This window comes from Ziziphus jujuba, chromosome 4 (assembly GCF_031755915.1).
Source record: "Ziziphus jujuba cultivar Dongzao chromosome 4, ASM3175591v1".
Classification (NCBI taxonomy): Eukaryota; Viridiplantae; Streptophyta; class Magnoliopsida; order Rosales; family Rhamnaceae; genus Ziziphus; species Ziziphus jujuba.
Window position 1 is genome coordinate 30,510,396 of NC_083382.1, and position 16,547 is coordinate 30,526,942.

The 16,547-nt window shown below is 30.2% G+C and overlaps 1 protein-coding gene across 1 annotated transcript; it reads right to left on the reverse strand.

Annotated features, from left to right (window-relative positions):
- Nucleotides 1-544: 544 nt before the first annotated feature.
- On the reverse strand, nucleotides 545-7,592 carry LOC107415589 (ATPase 4, plasma membrane-type). The gene is made up of 21 exons (XM_048472820.2): nucleotides 7,156-7,592; nucleotides 6,869-6,988; nucleotides 6,490-6,588; nucleotides 6,059-6,196; nucleotides 5,768-5,902; nucleotides 5,493-5,672; nucleotides 5,027-5,233; nucleotides 4,778-4,897; nucleotides 4,571-4,690; nucleotides 4,334-4,456; nucleotides 4,139-4,243; nucleotides 3,867-4,011; nucleotides 3,523-3,687; nucleotides 3,057-3,295; nucleotides 2,691-2,723; nucleotides 2,462-2,543; nucleotides 2,061-2,221; nucleotides 1,501-1,686; nucleotides 1,224-1,406; nucleotides 948-1,126; nucleotides 545-805 (listed from the first exon to the last, which is right to left on the reverse strand). Exons 1-21 carry the CDS (start codon nucleotides 7,207-7,209, stop codon nucleotides 709-711), a joined length of 2,871 nt encoding a protein of 956 aa, XP_048328777.1. The 5' UTR covers nucleotides 7,210-7,592; the 3' UTR covers nucleotides 545-708.
- Between the last annotated feature and the right edge of the window lie 8,955 nt (nucleotides 7,593-16,547).

Consider the following 16,547-nt stretch of genomic DNA (forward strand, 5'->3'; position numbering starts at 1 on the left):
TGCCAGCCAAGTTGATTAAACAAAATGGATGTTAGGATATTAACATAATTATATGTTATCTGTACCATGACGTATGAATTTTTGTTTTTATTTTTATTTTTTTGGTAATGACTACCAAGTATGAATTTATTAATATTGAGTTGGTCTATATGATAAATTAGCAATAGTACAATTCATGTGATTTGTTGGAAATGAATTTATTAATATTGAGTTGGTCTATATGATAAATTAGCAATGGTACAATTCATGTGATTTGTTGGAAACAAACTAACATCCAAGTAAATGCTGTTGAAAGCTCTGAGTGTTACTAATTTTTAGATTTAGAAAATAAAAAATAAAAAAAACCTATTGACAAAAGGAAAGCTAGTAAAGGTTTATAACGCAAATATTAGTAGAAAAACAATGTCCTTTTGGTGAAGAAAGGGAAGGAAGAAGGAAGTGGGTAGGCTGGGTTAAGGTTTTTATTCTTATTTTTTTTGGGTGAAGTATGAAGCTGCCCAAATTAACTTACATATATGATTTATTTTTGGTCAAAACTTACATGTATGATTATTAATTTAATTTCATATATATATATATATATATATATAACATATACCCACGCAAAGTAAAATATAAAATGACAAATTTACGAGTCTCTTAAACTATAATCAGTAAGCAACACCAATGTGAAGAGAACGAAAAGCATTCAAAAGGGGTAGTGGCAGCTCAGACAGTGTAAGCCTGCTGAATTGTGTCAATGTCGAGTCCTTTCAGTCTCACAACCGATTCCACATGCCCTTTCAGTGTATGCAGCTCTCTCAGTCTGTGCATCAGAAAACCATTATTATTAGTATCCCTCTTTAAGAAATCAATCTAATTTGTCCTCCTAAAAGGATCTCAATCTCATACAAGTAAAATTACTTTCACCGACAACAAAATAATAGTGTGTATATATATATATACACCTTGCAATCTCAGCTCTTCTTTTTGCCTCTTCTGCCATTTGGTTAAGCTCTGTATAATTTGTACGGTCAGTGAACATCTTGGTGTCTGGTGGGTGCAGTCCATGGAGAGTCCTCTGTGCATGTGCCCATTTTAGTTCGCGTTCTTCTTTACCGAAATCCTTTTTCCTTGTAAAAGCAATCTGCAAAACAGCAAGTTTGAACCCAAAAAACAAAAAAATGAGCAGATGAGGATCCCTAGTGAATAAAATTAGTCAATTTAGGTAGAGCTAGTTGTACCCTTTGCTCAATAACAAGATCCCAAGCTCTTCCACTCAGCGCATAGCGGGTGATGAATTTGACAAAATCAAGTGGGAAATAGAAGATGAGGTTATATAGCCAAACCACACCAGCCCATCCCCATCCAATCCCCTCAATGGCAGCAAAACTCCAATTTGCATAGACAGCAATCAATGTAGCAATCTGCTCACCAACAGATATTAGATAAATCAAATCATATTTATCTCTGATGTTGGAAGACTGCAAATTAGGTAAACAAAAATTGGCAGTCACTCACCAATTGAGCAATAACAAAAGCTCCTCCAAGTAGCAAACCAGGACGCTCAACAAAAGACCAACTCCGGGCTCGTGTCACGAATATTAGAGCTTGACTGATAGTACTCACTTGCAGGTATACTGCAGAAGCAAGTTTTCTAATGTCATCTCTATCCTCTTTCTGAAGGCTGGAAACCCCAAATGTACGCTGAAAATTACATGCACCAAGTATATATTAATCCAAGCAATATATCTCAATCGAATGGCAAGCTGATTCAGAAATCAGAACACACCTAGGTGGCGTTTCATACATATAAACACAGCTAGAGATACAAAATTTCAGTAAAGTGCATGGGAAGGACATAAGAAACACACAAACAATTTAAATGTTTTCTATTTATTTATTTATTTTATTATTATTATTATTATTATTATTTTGTATGAAAGGCATTTCTGAAGCTATTAATGGAAAGGAGAAAATAAAATTGGAAGATCGCAGTCTATAAGATAAGTTAGTGCACTATGTCATTACTCATTATATTTGGTGAAGACTTATTTTGTGTAGAAGTTATTTTTACTTACAGGGAAGAAATCTGTCTTGTATGCTGCCCAAAAGAAGATGACAGTCATCATAGCCAAGTAACCACCAAGAATGACTCCGGTTGCAAAGATCTCCGCAAGCTTCCAGCTATCTGGCAGAGGAGATGGCTTCACCCTATCTTTTGATATTGTCATAATGGTACCTGGTATGCCACATACCTTGTTATCAGTCAACAACAACAACAACAACAACAACAAGAAAACTAGTGAGAGAGAGAAGGTACATTAGGATTTTGAAGTAACTTCAGTTAGGGATATTTTAAATTTGAAAAATGGGGGGGGGGGGGGGGGGGGGGAAAGGGCAACTTTGTTCCATTTATCATTTAGTCATTAAACTCTATAAGATAGTACTAATACTAGAAAAAGAAAAGTAGAATACGCACCATCATTAAGGATAGCAATAATTAGAACCATGAAAGGAGGGAAATCAAACTGCCATATGAGTGCTAACAACATGAAACCGAGCTGTTACATAAGAAATCAAATTCAAGTTCACAATCAGATATATAAGAAGAGCTCTTACAAATTATATTTTAATCACAGGGATAAGGAAAAGTAATTAATCAGGTCCATTAGAGAACTACAAACCATAGTCAATAGTAGAAAACTTACCACGATACGGATTGTAATGGAAACAGCATAAATCTGCACCAAGAAATAAATCCAATTAGTGTACATAGAAAAATAAAATAACTACCAGCAGTAGGAACAGTAAACTTGACTAGGTTGTCTAAACATCATGCTAGCCTCTTTGTGGATCGCCTAAACCAAACCCATACTTTTATTCTCCAATCACAAGATTGAATAATGAATTAACGTCTGGTCTCCAACAGTCATTACCAATGCCTCATGAAAAAGTTAAAATACCATGCTATTCTTGGCTGAGGTAAATTAGTTTTTGAGAGGCATTTTATGTGCAGCCTAACTTCTCGATGAGCACTTGGAGAAAACTCAAAACAATCAGGACCTCAAACTCACCGTGTAATTTTTCATCCTCTGAAATATTGCCCGGCTAGTTAGGACAGCACTTATGATGACACTCAAGCCAGGTTCGGTCAAGACAATGTCAGAAGCACTCCGAGCTGCATCAGTTGCATCCGCCACAGCAATGCCAATATCAGCCTTTTTAAGAGCAGGAGCATCATTGACTCCATCACCAGTCATTCCACATATATGTTTTCTGGCTTGCAATCGTTTCACAATTTCATATTTGTGCTCTGCACCAACAAGGCCAATTAAGAAATCATGTATTAAAATCATATGCAAAAAGTACTAGTTATAAACCGCTGTTGTGGTTCACTCCCACCCCAATAGAGGGATCAAGCATCCTGCACTTCTGTTAGCAGCCAAAGCATATGTAATGAAACTTGTCCTTGGCTAAATGATATGCCACCTATCAAAACTCCAGATAATCAATATCTGTATATCAAAGATAATATATTACCAGGGAAAACACCAGCAAACCCATCAGCCTTTTCAATCAACTCATCAACAGGCAAAGCAGCAATCGACTCATCCTTTTGTCCTCCTAACAAAGCAGATGAAGGATACATGTTGGTTCCCATTCCCAAACGTCGTCCTGTCTCCTTTCCTATTGCCAGTTGATCACCTAAAGGAGATTGAAAGGGTCAACCAGATGGCATATCGATGCAAACAGTAAGAAAAAACCTTAGCAAAAAAACCTGAAATGAAAGTGGCAGGAATAAATAATTCTATGAACTATAACCAGAGGGAAAAAAAAAAAAAAAAAAAAAAATAGCAGTGGCATCATATGAAAAGGAGGCACACCTGTTATCATCTTAACATTTACCCCAAGATTTAACGCCCTACGAATTGTCTCTGCACTATCATGTCTAGGAGGATCAAACAGAGGCATGAGGCCAACAAATTGCCAAGGTCCTCCTTGGCTTTCCTTTCGACCATCTGGAACTTCCTGTGGATAAAATGGTGAACACATAGAAAAGGAAATAAATTCTAATACTAGACTGAGTGAGACAGAGCGCCAAGATTCTCCACTATTAAAATATAAACTAGAGATTACAGCATGTGAGATTATTTACCTGGTAAGCTACTGCAAGAGACCGCAATCCTCGCTCTGCAAACTTTTCAATGACAGCATGAACCCTACGTTCTATCTCTGATTTATTGTGTACAAGATTCAAAATCTAATAATCAAATCACAGGCATGAATTACTAAAAAATAGCATCAGAACCATCATAATTGAAAATTTGAAGCTTGGTGATCATATTCATACCTGCTCTGGAGCACCTTTGCTGACACGGTGCATTTTACCACCAGCGTCAATATATGTCAGAGCTGTCCGCTTGTCTGTTGGGTTAAATGGAAGAAAGTGCATCTCTTGAATACCAGCTCGTGCCTATGTTGTGGACAAAAGCAGTAAAAAAAAGTATATTTATCACAAGGAAACATTAATATCAATTGTAATATTCAAGATCCAATATAAAAATGATACTATAACTGATCAATATACCTCCTTCGGATCAGCCAACATTCCCACTATAGCAGCATCTATTGCGTCTTGATTTTCCACACGAGAGGCTCGAGCTGCCATCAGAACAACAGTATCTGCATCTACTCCTTTAACAAATATCTAAGCAAATGAATTCAGAAAAGATATTAGAACAGAACTTCGGAAAGTTACAAAACCAACAGTCAGCTGCAGCAATCGTCAACCAACCTCTATAAGATTTTTGTCAACTGAAAGTTTATTCAATGTCAGGGTCCCAGTTTTGTCACTGCACAGCACATCCATGCCTGCCATTTCTTCTATTGCCGTCATTCTTTTAGTGATTGCTCCCTGCAAAAATTGTCAAAGAAAGGGGGGAAAAAAAAACACTCATGTCTTCCAGCAAACCCACAAGGCTATAACCAAGAACAGATATATCAACAAGCTAGCTTATAACACTGCAACACCATTTTGACGTACCTGCTGGGATAACCGATGAGAACCAATTGCCATTGTCACCGACAAAACTGTGGGCATAGCAATGGGAATTCCTCCAATAAGTAAAACCAGTAGATTATCAATCCCAGGGCGGTATTCCCGATGTTGAATTGGGTACATGACAATGATCTCTATGATCATCCCCACGGCGATTGAGCAGATACAGAAATTCCCAATAGCAGTCAAGACCTATTTAGGAGGATGCAACAAGGAATGGTCAATACAGGTAGCAAACATGCTTATCACAGATTTATTTGAGTAGGGAAACAAGCTTAAAGAGGTAACTAAGTATACACAGTATAGGAAACCATTATAGAGTGATCACAAAAATGCTGAAATTTCATCAAAGCATCAATTGGGAAGCAATGAAGAAAATAATCTAAGATATACTAATGCAACAAATGCCAATTCCACAAGTTTCCTTATGCATAAATTTGAATCTTTTTACCTTCTGAAAGTGCCCCTGTTGATTCGTGCTATCCACAAGGTGTGCAGCCTTACCAAAAAAGGTATGAACACCCGTAGCAATAACCACTGCTTCAATCTCTCCTTGCTTGCATGTGGATCCCGAGTACACGCTATCACCGGGACCCTTTGTCGCCGGAAGGGACTCGCCTGTAAGGGCTGACTGCAAATACCAAGTAGGTATCATTAAGATAAAAAGCTCATTCTATTCAATTTTGCTAAAATTCAACCAACAAACACATCTACTTGACAAAGCACCTGATCAATTTTTAATGGATCACCATCAAGAAGACGAGCATCTGCGGGAATAATATCCCCGAGCTTTATACTGATTATATCACCAGGAACGAGAATGGAAGCATCCTCCTCGCTCCATCTCCCATCTCGAAGGACCTGGCACGATGTTAATATAGTCCCACATCACCACATAAGGCAATGAAAGCATGAAACCAACTATTATCCACTTGATAATTTTTTTAGCAAAATTTCAAAAATAATCCATAAATAGCTATTAACAGCTTAATGTTAATGGGCTATTCTGCTGAATACCTTGGCTTTGGGGGCAAGACGTGCCATAAGTGCGGCAGCTGCATTACCAGCATTGTTCTCTTCTATGAAACTTATAGTTGAATTGATAAGAAGCAGAGTAATAATCCCAACAAAATCTTGCCAGTCAGGAGGTTTTCCCTGAGAAATGTAATTCCCAAAAAGTGAAACTTTGAATAATAGAATTACGAATTCTATAAAAAAAAATAAATAAATAAATAAAGAGAGAGAGAGAGAGAGAGAAGAAGAAAGAAGAAGAAAGAAGAAGAAGAAGAAGTTGTTCGTTTAAAAAGATGGCCTGTTATGAACTCAGATTATTGTTGCTTTCTGGGTGTTTCATATAGATTTTTTTTTTTTTTTTTGGGTTAAAAAATATGCTCGCACAACAAAAACGAGATAAAGATTGAAATAAAATAAAATAAAATAACACTCACTCCTCCGTTGGCTAGCGCAATGGCCATGATAGCTGCAGCTTCCATAACCCATGATAGAGGGTTCCACATAAACCCTAAGAACTTCAAAAACTTACTTTCCTGTCAAACCCAAAATACAGAGACAGAACCATAAAACATCAAAAACACCGAACCTATACAGGGGAGAACAAAAACAGACAATTTGCCAAGCATTCCCAGAAGAAAACTTTTCTTTTTCTTTTTAACAAAAAGTTTCTTATGGGCTCCATATATATCGATAGGAAGGAAGGAAATTCCTCTGTAAAACTAAAGGTGAACTCTTTTCAGGAAGTACACTCCGAGAAGACAAAACAGATAGAAGATAAATAAAATAAAAAGAAGCAGAATCAAATACTAGTACCTTCTTCTCCTCAAGTTTGTTGTGGCCGAAAATGACCAACCTTTGTTGCGCAGCCTCTGATGTGAGGCCATGTGAGTTACACCTCAAGGTCTGAAAAACCTCTTCAAGCGGCACGTTCTCCTGCAAACCCAAGTTTTCAATTTCATCACCAACCCAGAAGCAAAAACCATGTTAAAAAAAAAAAAATTAACACAGTACAAACACCAACACCAATCACCAAACCATAAATAGTGCTTATTAAAAACAAGAAAAGAACAGAGAGATGAAGAAATGCTCTGTTTCAGTACCAAATCAACAGCTTCCTTCAACACGGCTTCTAAAGTTTCACCTTTGTTTTCCATCTCGACCCAATGATTTTCAGACGCTCTACCAAAAAAGGGTTTAGAGATTACATAAGCATTAAAAAAACAAAAAACAAAGAGAAAAACAGAGCTCGTTCTTTCTTCTAAGCTCTGAGCATACCCTTTTTTTTTTTTTCTTTTTTTTTCTTTTTTTTTCTTTTTGCTTCTGGGGTGGTTTCCCCCTTTAAAATCTAATAGTGTCAGCTTTCTGAGGACGATTGTCCTTTGGTGTGGATAAGCAGCTCAAAGAAGATCGTGTACTTGGCGGGTACACTCTGCTTCCATTAAATTCCTCGCATTATGTGCTTTTTTTTTTTTTTTTCTTTCATTTTCTTGGGAAGAAAAAAATAATTTGGACATCATGACCTTGTAGTATCGTACAGGTGTCTGATGTTTGTGTTAGTTGTGCACTCTTTCTCATGACCATTATGTCCCTTGCCAAAATTATCCTTTGGATTTGGCAATTTGCACCGTTTAAACCATTTTTTGCGATTTAAAAAAGAAAAAAAGAAAAAAGAAAAAAACCATTTTTTGTGTAAATGATAATATTCTTTTTTAAGATAAATATAATAATATTCAACTAAAATATCATAAGTTTGACCATTGAAAGACAATGACACTATATTTGAATTTCATACGTAATTTACGATCATAATTGAATTGTTACCGCTATAAGAGAGACTCGCGAATAATTAGTGGACTTGTTTTTTCTTTCTTTTATTATTTTTTTTGTTTCTGTTATCTCAGATATATCCAACAAATATTTATCTTGATTCTTTTTTTCTTTTTTTGGAAGAAAGTTATCTTGATTCATAATTTATATATTGTTGTCTAAACTTGCTTATTTTCCTTTTTTTTTTTTCTTTTTTTTTTGGCTCAAATATGCACTATTTTTGGTTTGATGATTTGTTCTTACCTTAAACACTTTACATCTTTTGTAAGGAAAATCCCCTTCTCTAGTCTTGGGGAATTTTTAAATATAATGTTGTTTTAATACATTGTGTTATATTTCCCATTTTTTTTTCTTAAAAATAAAAATAGCTTTGTTGTCGGGGAGGAACATGTCAGATTTTAGTGGAGAGAAGTAGTTTTGCAATGACTTCTCTTTTATTGAAAGCAAAGTAGCTTCTTCGTCGTAATCAAGTTTGACACAATATACATTTTTTTTTTTTTAAAAGAAACACAATATACGTATTTTATATGGTTGGGTTTCTATTCCTTTTGTTTTTGCTCCGCACGGAATAATAATTTATGTTCTTAAATTAAAATTTTGGTATCTGAAATGGCTACACATCTTTCCATTTATATATATATATATATATATATAACCAGTCTTCACGAAAAGAAAAAAAAAAAAAAAATGTATCTAACCAAGTCCTCTTTCTTCGATGGAGTTGATTTGTTCTATAAATACGTGTAGGACAAGAAAACAACAGAGGCAATGACCATAGTTTAGCCATTTTCTTCTGTTTCCTGAGTAATTTAGACGTCTTATTTTACTGACATTATTGCTTTTGATTAATTTGTTTATTAATGATAGAAATCAGATACCATTATTTAAGTTTATTTAGATAGTATCACATCGTTTCATGTATAAATTTGAAAACAGTAAACATGTAAAATTGATAATACTAGTTTTTTGTGTTTCGCCAAAACAAAAATACTAGTCTTCCGTCAAAAGTTTTGGGAGAACACGCCGTTTTGAATGAAAATTACATCGAATCAGAAAATGGAATTTTGCAGAAAATAGCAGAGGAACCGGACCTACCATCCACGTTTAAGAAGATGAAGAGAGAAGAGGGTTTCATTAAATTCAAACTTCTAGCACTTGAAAAGTCATTGGAGTCAGTGAGACTAAGAGACTAAGAGAGAGAGAGAGAGAGAGAGAGAGAGAGAGCATTCCGTCACCTACTCTTTATTTTGTTGCTTTTTTGATTTGTCTGTGTATCTCACTTCTCATTCTCGTTTATTTGACTCTTGGTTTCTTGTTGAATATTCTATATTTAGGCAGCTGATGGTTGTCCAATAAATTGTAGCATCCAAAATCCACATTACATTAAATTAGTTCAACTAAATTTAAAAATAAGCAAACCTAATAATCCAAATAAAAATTTGTTTTGATCTCTTTTGGTAACCCATTGATTTTTGGTTGGAGATTTTTATTTTTTTCACTTAACTGTGTATATTTTGTTTCCTTCAAATATTTATTAATATTATTTAGAGTTTCTAAGTACAAACACAAATACGGATGTCCATTGTTTGACAAAATATGCTATACATCACCAAAATGTGGTTGTATTTTCTTGGAAGAAAGGCCTTTGTAGTTTATTCCTTTGTTTCCTACTTAATGAAGTTATATTTTCCATTAAAAAAAAAAGAACAAAACCTTTTTTTATATATTAATTAACTACAAATTTAAAGAATAAAAAATTATTAACACCGAATGAAAATAATTTGATGTTTAGTTTCTTTTTTTTTCCCTAAAAATTTATAATTATTTGAGATGCCTAATAAAATTTAACTATCATAAATTAACATTAACAAATATTTGAAGTAAAAAAATTACATGAGATTAGGTAAAAATAAAAAATAAAAAAGGAAAAAAACCTACCGCAAATATACACATTGCCTAACAACTTCACTACCGATAGTTATGATATTCTATATAAAAAATTATAAGATAAGAATCACCAGCTTTATTTTATGTAAAAATGTCAATAAAAAAAATTGACGGAAACTTATAATTAAAGTGAATTTTACAAGCTTTTATTTTTTTATTTAAATTATTTTAAGAGGTTATTATAAGTTTAGTAAAAGTTTACACCATCCGTTAACACAAAATGGGCAAAGCACAAAATTATTACCGTTTAGGGCTAGTTGTAGTGGATTTGATCATAACGGGCAACCTTTTAATACACATTATAGTAATGGATGAACTCGCAAAAACCCCGTTTCACCAATTTAGAAGGGTATTTTTGGTAGTTTAATTATATATTCCGAAAAATATATAATTATTTTACTAAAATCTATGTGATTTAGAATAATTTCAGAGTGAAAAAAGTTATATTTGTTATATACTTTTCATTGTTGTAATTTTTAATTTTTAATGTATGCTCTTGATTATTTAGAAAAAGTGAATATGTATATTAGACTTGTATTTTTCTTCTTTTTCTATCAAATCTTTTTATAATTATAAATTTGCTTTTAGATATATTTTATTATGAAATTTGATTATATATTTTTAAATTTTTTTTAATTATATAATATATTTTTAACAAATGAATTTGAATTTCGATATTTCCATCCATTAGCTAACACGTTTTAGTTATAAAAAATTCAACACCGACATGGTATTAGATATTTCGATATTTCGTTAATGTGCTTCGGCAAAATTCATTGGTAGGCTTAATTTATTAGCAAACTTAAAATTTTCTTTTGCTTTTTCTTTTCCCTAAAGAAACCAAAAATAAAATAAAATCCGCTGTTTTTCTAAATTGTACTTCCTATCTTCCAATCTAAGTTCTTTTTGGTAAATATCTTTCAAGCTAAGTTGGAGACACGTATTTTGGTTAGATTTATAATTTCCAAGTCCCCACAACTGGTATAACTCAAGCCTTAGTTGTTTCACCACCCCAAAAAAAAAAAAAAAAAAAAAATTCCAACTTTTGTTGCGTGGGGCACTCCTGATTTTTCATTACGCGCGCGCACTTTTGGTAATTCGACATCGTAAGGTCAAGATTGTCCCTGGCCTTTATTTTCTTACATTTCTCTTTCATTTAAATTAAATAAGTATTAGAAAAAAGATATATAAATATATATATATATATATATAACAGATAGTTTCGGAAAATTAATTACTTCTTTTTAATCCTTGTCCTGCAAAAGTGTCTCAAAATCATGAATGAATGTGACTCGATTTTATCTGTTAATTAAATTTTGAAATATATAAAATTAAAAATAAAAAAAAATCGCCTTTTCTTTTCCAATATGAGTTGTAATATATTCACCAATCACCACATAGAAAAGTTAGAATGTTAGCAAAAATTTTTCGAAAATTCAATCATGCTTTGTTATTATTCAATTCCCATACTCAAACGCACGATAATAGAATGCCATGCTTTGTTATTATTCAATTCCCATACTCAAACGCACGATAATAGAATGCCACACGTTATTTTTAAAATGATGAAGGGGCTCAGAAGTACAATAAAATGAAATACTACTTGAGATTACTTAATCGTGTATTAAATAAATTATTACTTAGCTTATCTTATGTGCACGTCATTGAAATCAAATAATAGCTTTATTTTTTTTGGGGTAGTCAAATCGTAATTGCTTAATTAAGTAATTTTTCATCCTTGTCTTTTCGTTAAATCCAAAAGAAAAAGGTCAAAAAGACAAAATAAAAATGGAAACTTTATCAGCAACAATATATAAACAATTTTTGCTATGTCTAAAAGTGTGAGTTTGGTATATTTAATATATAGGATTGTATCGTTTTAATTTTGTAAAATTGAGTTGCATTGTAGTATAATTTTTTTTTAGAAAAAATATTTTTGTTAAACTAAAATTTATTATTATTATTATTCATATAATTATTATTATTATTTTAAAATAAATAAATTGATTTTTTTATTACTTATCAGATAGCTTTTAAAAATAATTACATTATTCATAACATATTTAATAGAGTTGCGCTATCAAAAGTTATATATATTGTTCTAAAAAGTTATATATATATATATATATATATATATATATATATATATTAAAATATTTGTTTAATATTAAATGTATTAAAAGAATATTTAAAAATTAATAATATTTAATTTTCTATTATAATTAATAAAAATTAAGTCGTCATTTTCTTTTAACATTATAATGAATTTTCATAAATAATTTCATTATCTTTAATATGTTAAATTGAATTTTTATCTCTATTTATAATAATAATAATAATAATTATTATTATTATTACATTACGTAATATTATATAATGTAAAAAATTAAGAAAAATATAACATTTTCATATAGAAAAAAAAAAGAAAGAAAATGGATAAATATGAAAAAGAAAATGGTTTTCTTTTTAACAAAAAAGAGCTGCGTTTTAGGTGGGGGAAATGAAATACTCCAGTACTGTGTTAACCCAAACCCCATAAATTTATATCGTGCAGTTTAATTGCATCAAAATTAAAACGGCGGTCATGTGCCCAGATAAACGTGCCAGGATTTGCTAAACACAATATAACTGTATGTAGAATCTATTTGGTATAATTGACGAAACTAAAACTTTAATTTATAAAAATTTATATAATAAATCTTTTAGAAAAAATTATTTTATTAAAAATCTAATAAATATTTAATTGTAAATAAAAAAATTTAATTAAATATTCATTGAGTTTTCATATAAGCTAAAAAAATATATTTTTCTATATAAATATAAAATTTATACTTATCTTAAAACAGTTTAAAGAAGTTATTATTTGATCAATAAGTATTTGTTGACTCTTATCAAACATATTTATTTTTAATAAAAACAAGAGAATTTTTATCCTCCAAGTAGAGCTCTTGGTTTAAAAAAAAAAACCTATCAAATAGACACTTAATTTTTTTTAATACAATCTTATCTTCTTTTTCTCAAAAAAAAAAGTTTCAACCAAAAAAAGATGTTATATGTTATACTTATTTTATCGTTGAAAGTTTTGTTATGCTTATTTTGTCGTTGGTTTTAAAGCTATTATTATCTAAAAATATCCGATGTAATTTTTTAAATCCTTAGGGAAATGTGAAACAATAGATTTAAAATCAAATTTTTATTAATAATCATTCTAACGTATTGGGAAATGCCAAATTTTAGCAGAAATTGAATTTTTTCATTAGCTTTTTAAAGAATTAATTTTCTTTTGTTTGGCTAATAATAAAAATATTGAGATTAAAAAGTAATTAAATTAAGTTTTATATTATAAATGAAGGGTAAATTTCAATTTTTAGACTTTATTTGAAAATTGTCATTCTTTGTAAGAATATGAAATTTCTTAGGAAAATTAAAACGTGGAACCATTGAAAATTTAATTTTCACCATTTGGTAAAATAAAGTTGAAAGTAAATTTTCTCAAAATAGCGTTATTTAGAAAGCATCTTAAACATTAAGATGTAAATTGCAAAATAAACATATCACATAAACAATATAGACAGTAATTTACAAAAAAATGTTCTTTAATAGTAATGTCTACAATGAATGCTAAAATAAGTTAAACATTTTCAAAGTGGACATCTACTTCTACAGCTCTATTAAACATTTTTAAATTTTCTAAAAAACAAAAATTTTCTTAAAAACTTCGATTCTTTAAAAAAAATTAATAAAATATTTAACTAATTAATAACCATTAACAGTTTTTGTGTGCGTTATTATTAGAAACAATTACAATTTTGAAACTTCATTTATGTAGCTTATGTTTAAATGATGTTATTTTTATGTTAAATAAAAAGCAATTCATATTTATTATTAAAGATACTTTAAGATTTCTAAAAAAAAGTGATGACATTTTTTTAAAAGATAATTTTATTCCTAATTAGAAGATACAGATTAATTTTATTACTTAAAAATCCTAAAAATTTCATTACAAACCAAACACCAAAGAAAGAAACTAATTCATAAAACTAGTTTTTTGGGCAAATCTCAAAATGACACTTAGTGAGAATAACTTTTACACATTTTTTTTTTTAAATATGAAAATCTAATTCTAACCAACATTTTTCTCACCTAAAATAATTATTCAAAAATAAAAAATAAAGTTGTCTTTTTTTTTAAAAAGTTAGATTTCCATTCATTTTATCATTAACTAAATTGCAAATTTATTTGATTTTTCTTATTTAGATGGAAAAGTGAAAGAACCTACATTGTTAGAAACTTGAAAATTAAATAGTAATGTACTCATATATATATATATATATATATATACACACACAATATGCTAGAAAAGAACATGTAATTCTATACATAAACATAAACATAAAAAAAATTAAAAAAAAAAAAAAAAAAGAAAGATTGTATTCTGCAAGTTACATCTGTCACCTGGACGATTCCTCAGATGATACATATTTTTGATTCTTATCCTGTATATTGATACATATAACTATATAAATGGACCAGTTAGCTAAAATATATTCTCGAGTACTTGCAAATAATAATTTGCATGGTTATTCCGTCGAAAAAAATATATATAATTTGGTTTAACCTTGGTAGGAAAGTGTCCACGAAAATAAAATGTAGGAAAGTGATGAGAAATGGCCATGAGTAAGCTACCTGAGAGAGAAGTTTCCATTGCTTACGAAAGGACCAGAAATTAGGTATGCCTTTTTTAATTTTTTTTTTATTTAAATACAAAAGTCTTCCCTTATTCTATAATAAGATCATATAGTATTTTTTGAGTATATATCAAGAACAATAGAAAAACAGGTCATTAGCTGGTAGAACCAACATAGTTGAAATCTAGTAGGCATTCAATCGTATCGTTCGAATCCGTAAGGTATAGAAAATTGCCATGTGAATCAAAGAAATAGTAAAATCTAATAAAATAACAAGTATCAACTAAGGACTTAATGGACAAGAAATTAATTATAAATATGGTAATATTTATCAATTAAAAAAAAATGGAATCATGGATTTACTAATTATAAGTTTTGATTTAGGGGATTATCTAACTCACTTATAATATCAAATATTGATATAATATAAACTTAAATAAGAATAAAATATAAAATATATAAAATTTTCAATTCTCTTTTTTCTTTTTTTAAGGAAAATCCAATGCTGTTTAAATATCACATAAAAATTTAATTAGTTTCTATTAAAATGTTTATTTTTCTATTATATTTTTAATATCTTTAAAATAAAAATAAATAATATTCTAAAGTAATCTTATCATATAAAATTTATTGATCCCACTGCTAATTAACTAATAATAAAAAATGAGTTAGATAGTTCATTAAATCATTACTGATTATATAGTTATATATATATTGGGTATGGCTTTGTTTAGAATAACTACATATTTGGGTATATATTATAACAAGTGGAACATATATAATTTTGCAGTATAATTAAGTTGCATGAGTGAATTATATGAATGTCTCCATAGGCTTGGCCCAATGCTATAACAGTTGAAATATATTTGAAGTTTAAGGATGAAATCTTGACCTGGATGAAAATTTTCCATGTTTAAAGTTGTAATTATAAAAAAACTAAAATAAAATAAAATAACAATATAAAAATAAGTTTTATGGATTCTCACAGTTCCCTTTTAGGTATGAATGTAAGGTTCCACGGCCAACCTTTAATATTAACCGATTCGAAAGGAAAAAAGAAAACTAGAAAAAAATTGACAGAAAACGGGTAAAAAGGACAAAAATAATTATAAAAAAAAATCCATTTATTTGCCGAGATTATTTATAAAAAAAAAAAAAAAATTAAAAGCCCCGCCATCGTTTGTCAAACACTTTGTTCACAATTTGAAAACAAACAATATTTAATTCATAAAGCCGTAGGAGAGAGATAGATTAAAGGTAGATTACCTACTATCGATAGATACCTAATGTCTTTGAAATATCAAAAAATTGAACTAACAAAACCAAGAACACCACCATGCAAAACCCATTCCACATACCAGTCATAATCATAAGATTCTTTTCTGTCTCTCTCTTTTTTTTTTTTTTTTTTTTTTTTTAAATATATATATATATATTTTAACCGACATGAGATTCTGATGATGATAGAGTAGGTAAATGAAAGGCACATGTCTATAAATAAACCATCCGATGACTGCCACCTGGACTGACTGAAGGACGAGATAAAAAAGTAATATTGCATGTTTTGATAGGTTTTAAGACTTTTAAGGGATCAGGAAAATCATATTCTGAGTGGTATCCATAGAAGAGTGGGCAAGCATAAACCCAAAAAATTGCATGTCAATTCCAAGGTATGCCAAGCTGCTTGCACGTAGTGATGGAGGATTTTGATGGGTGAGAAACATGAAAATGATTAAATGAATAGGTGCGATGAGATTCGGTTCAAGAATGGGAGAATATGTGCTAATGCCCACTTAATTAAATCATGGTTTCCACCTTTGGTTGTCTTATATACGCTGAATATTGTGTTATATATATATATATATATATAATTCTAATGTTACTTTTTATTTTGCTAAAAACTAAGAACATAAAAAACGCAATCTTGCTTTTTAAGAAGTGAATCATCAATCCACCAACAAAGAATTTTTGGTGATTTGAGATTTTGATTATTTTTGAGTTCGGCACGAGACTACAACACTTTCAGAAAC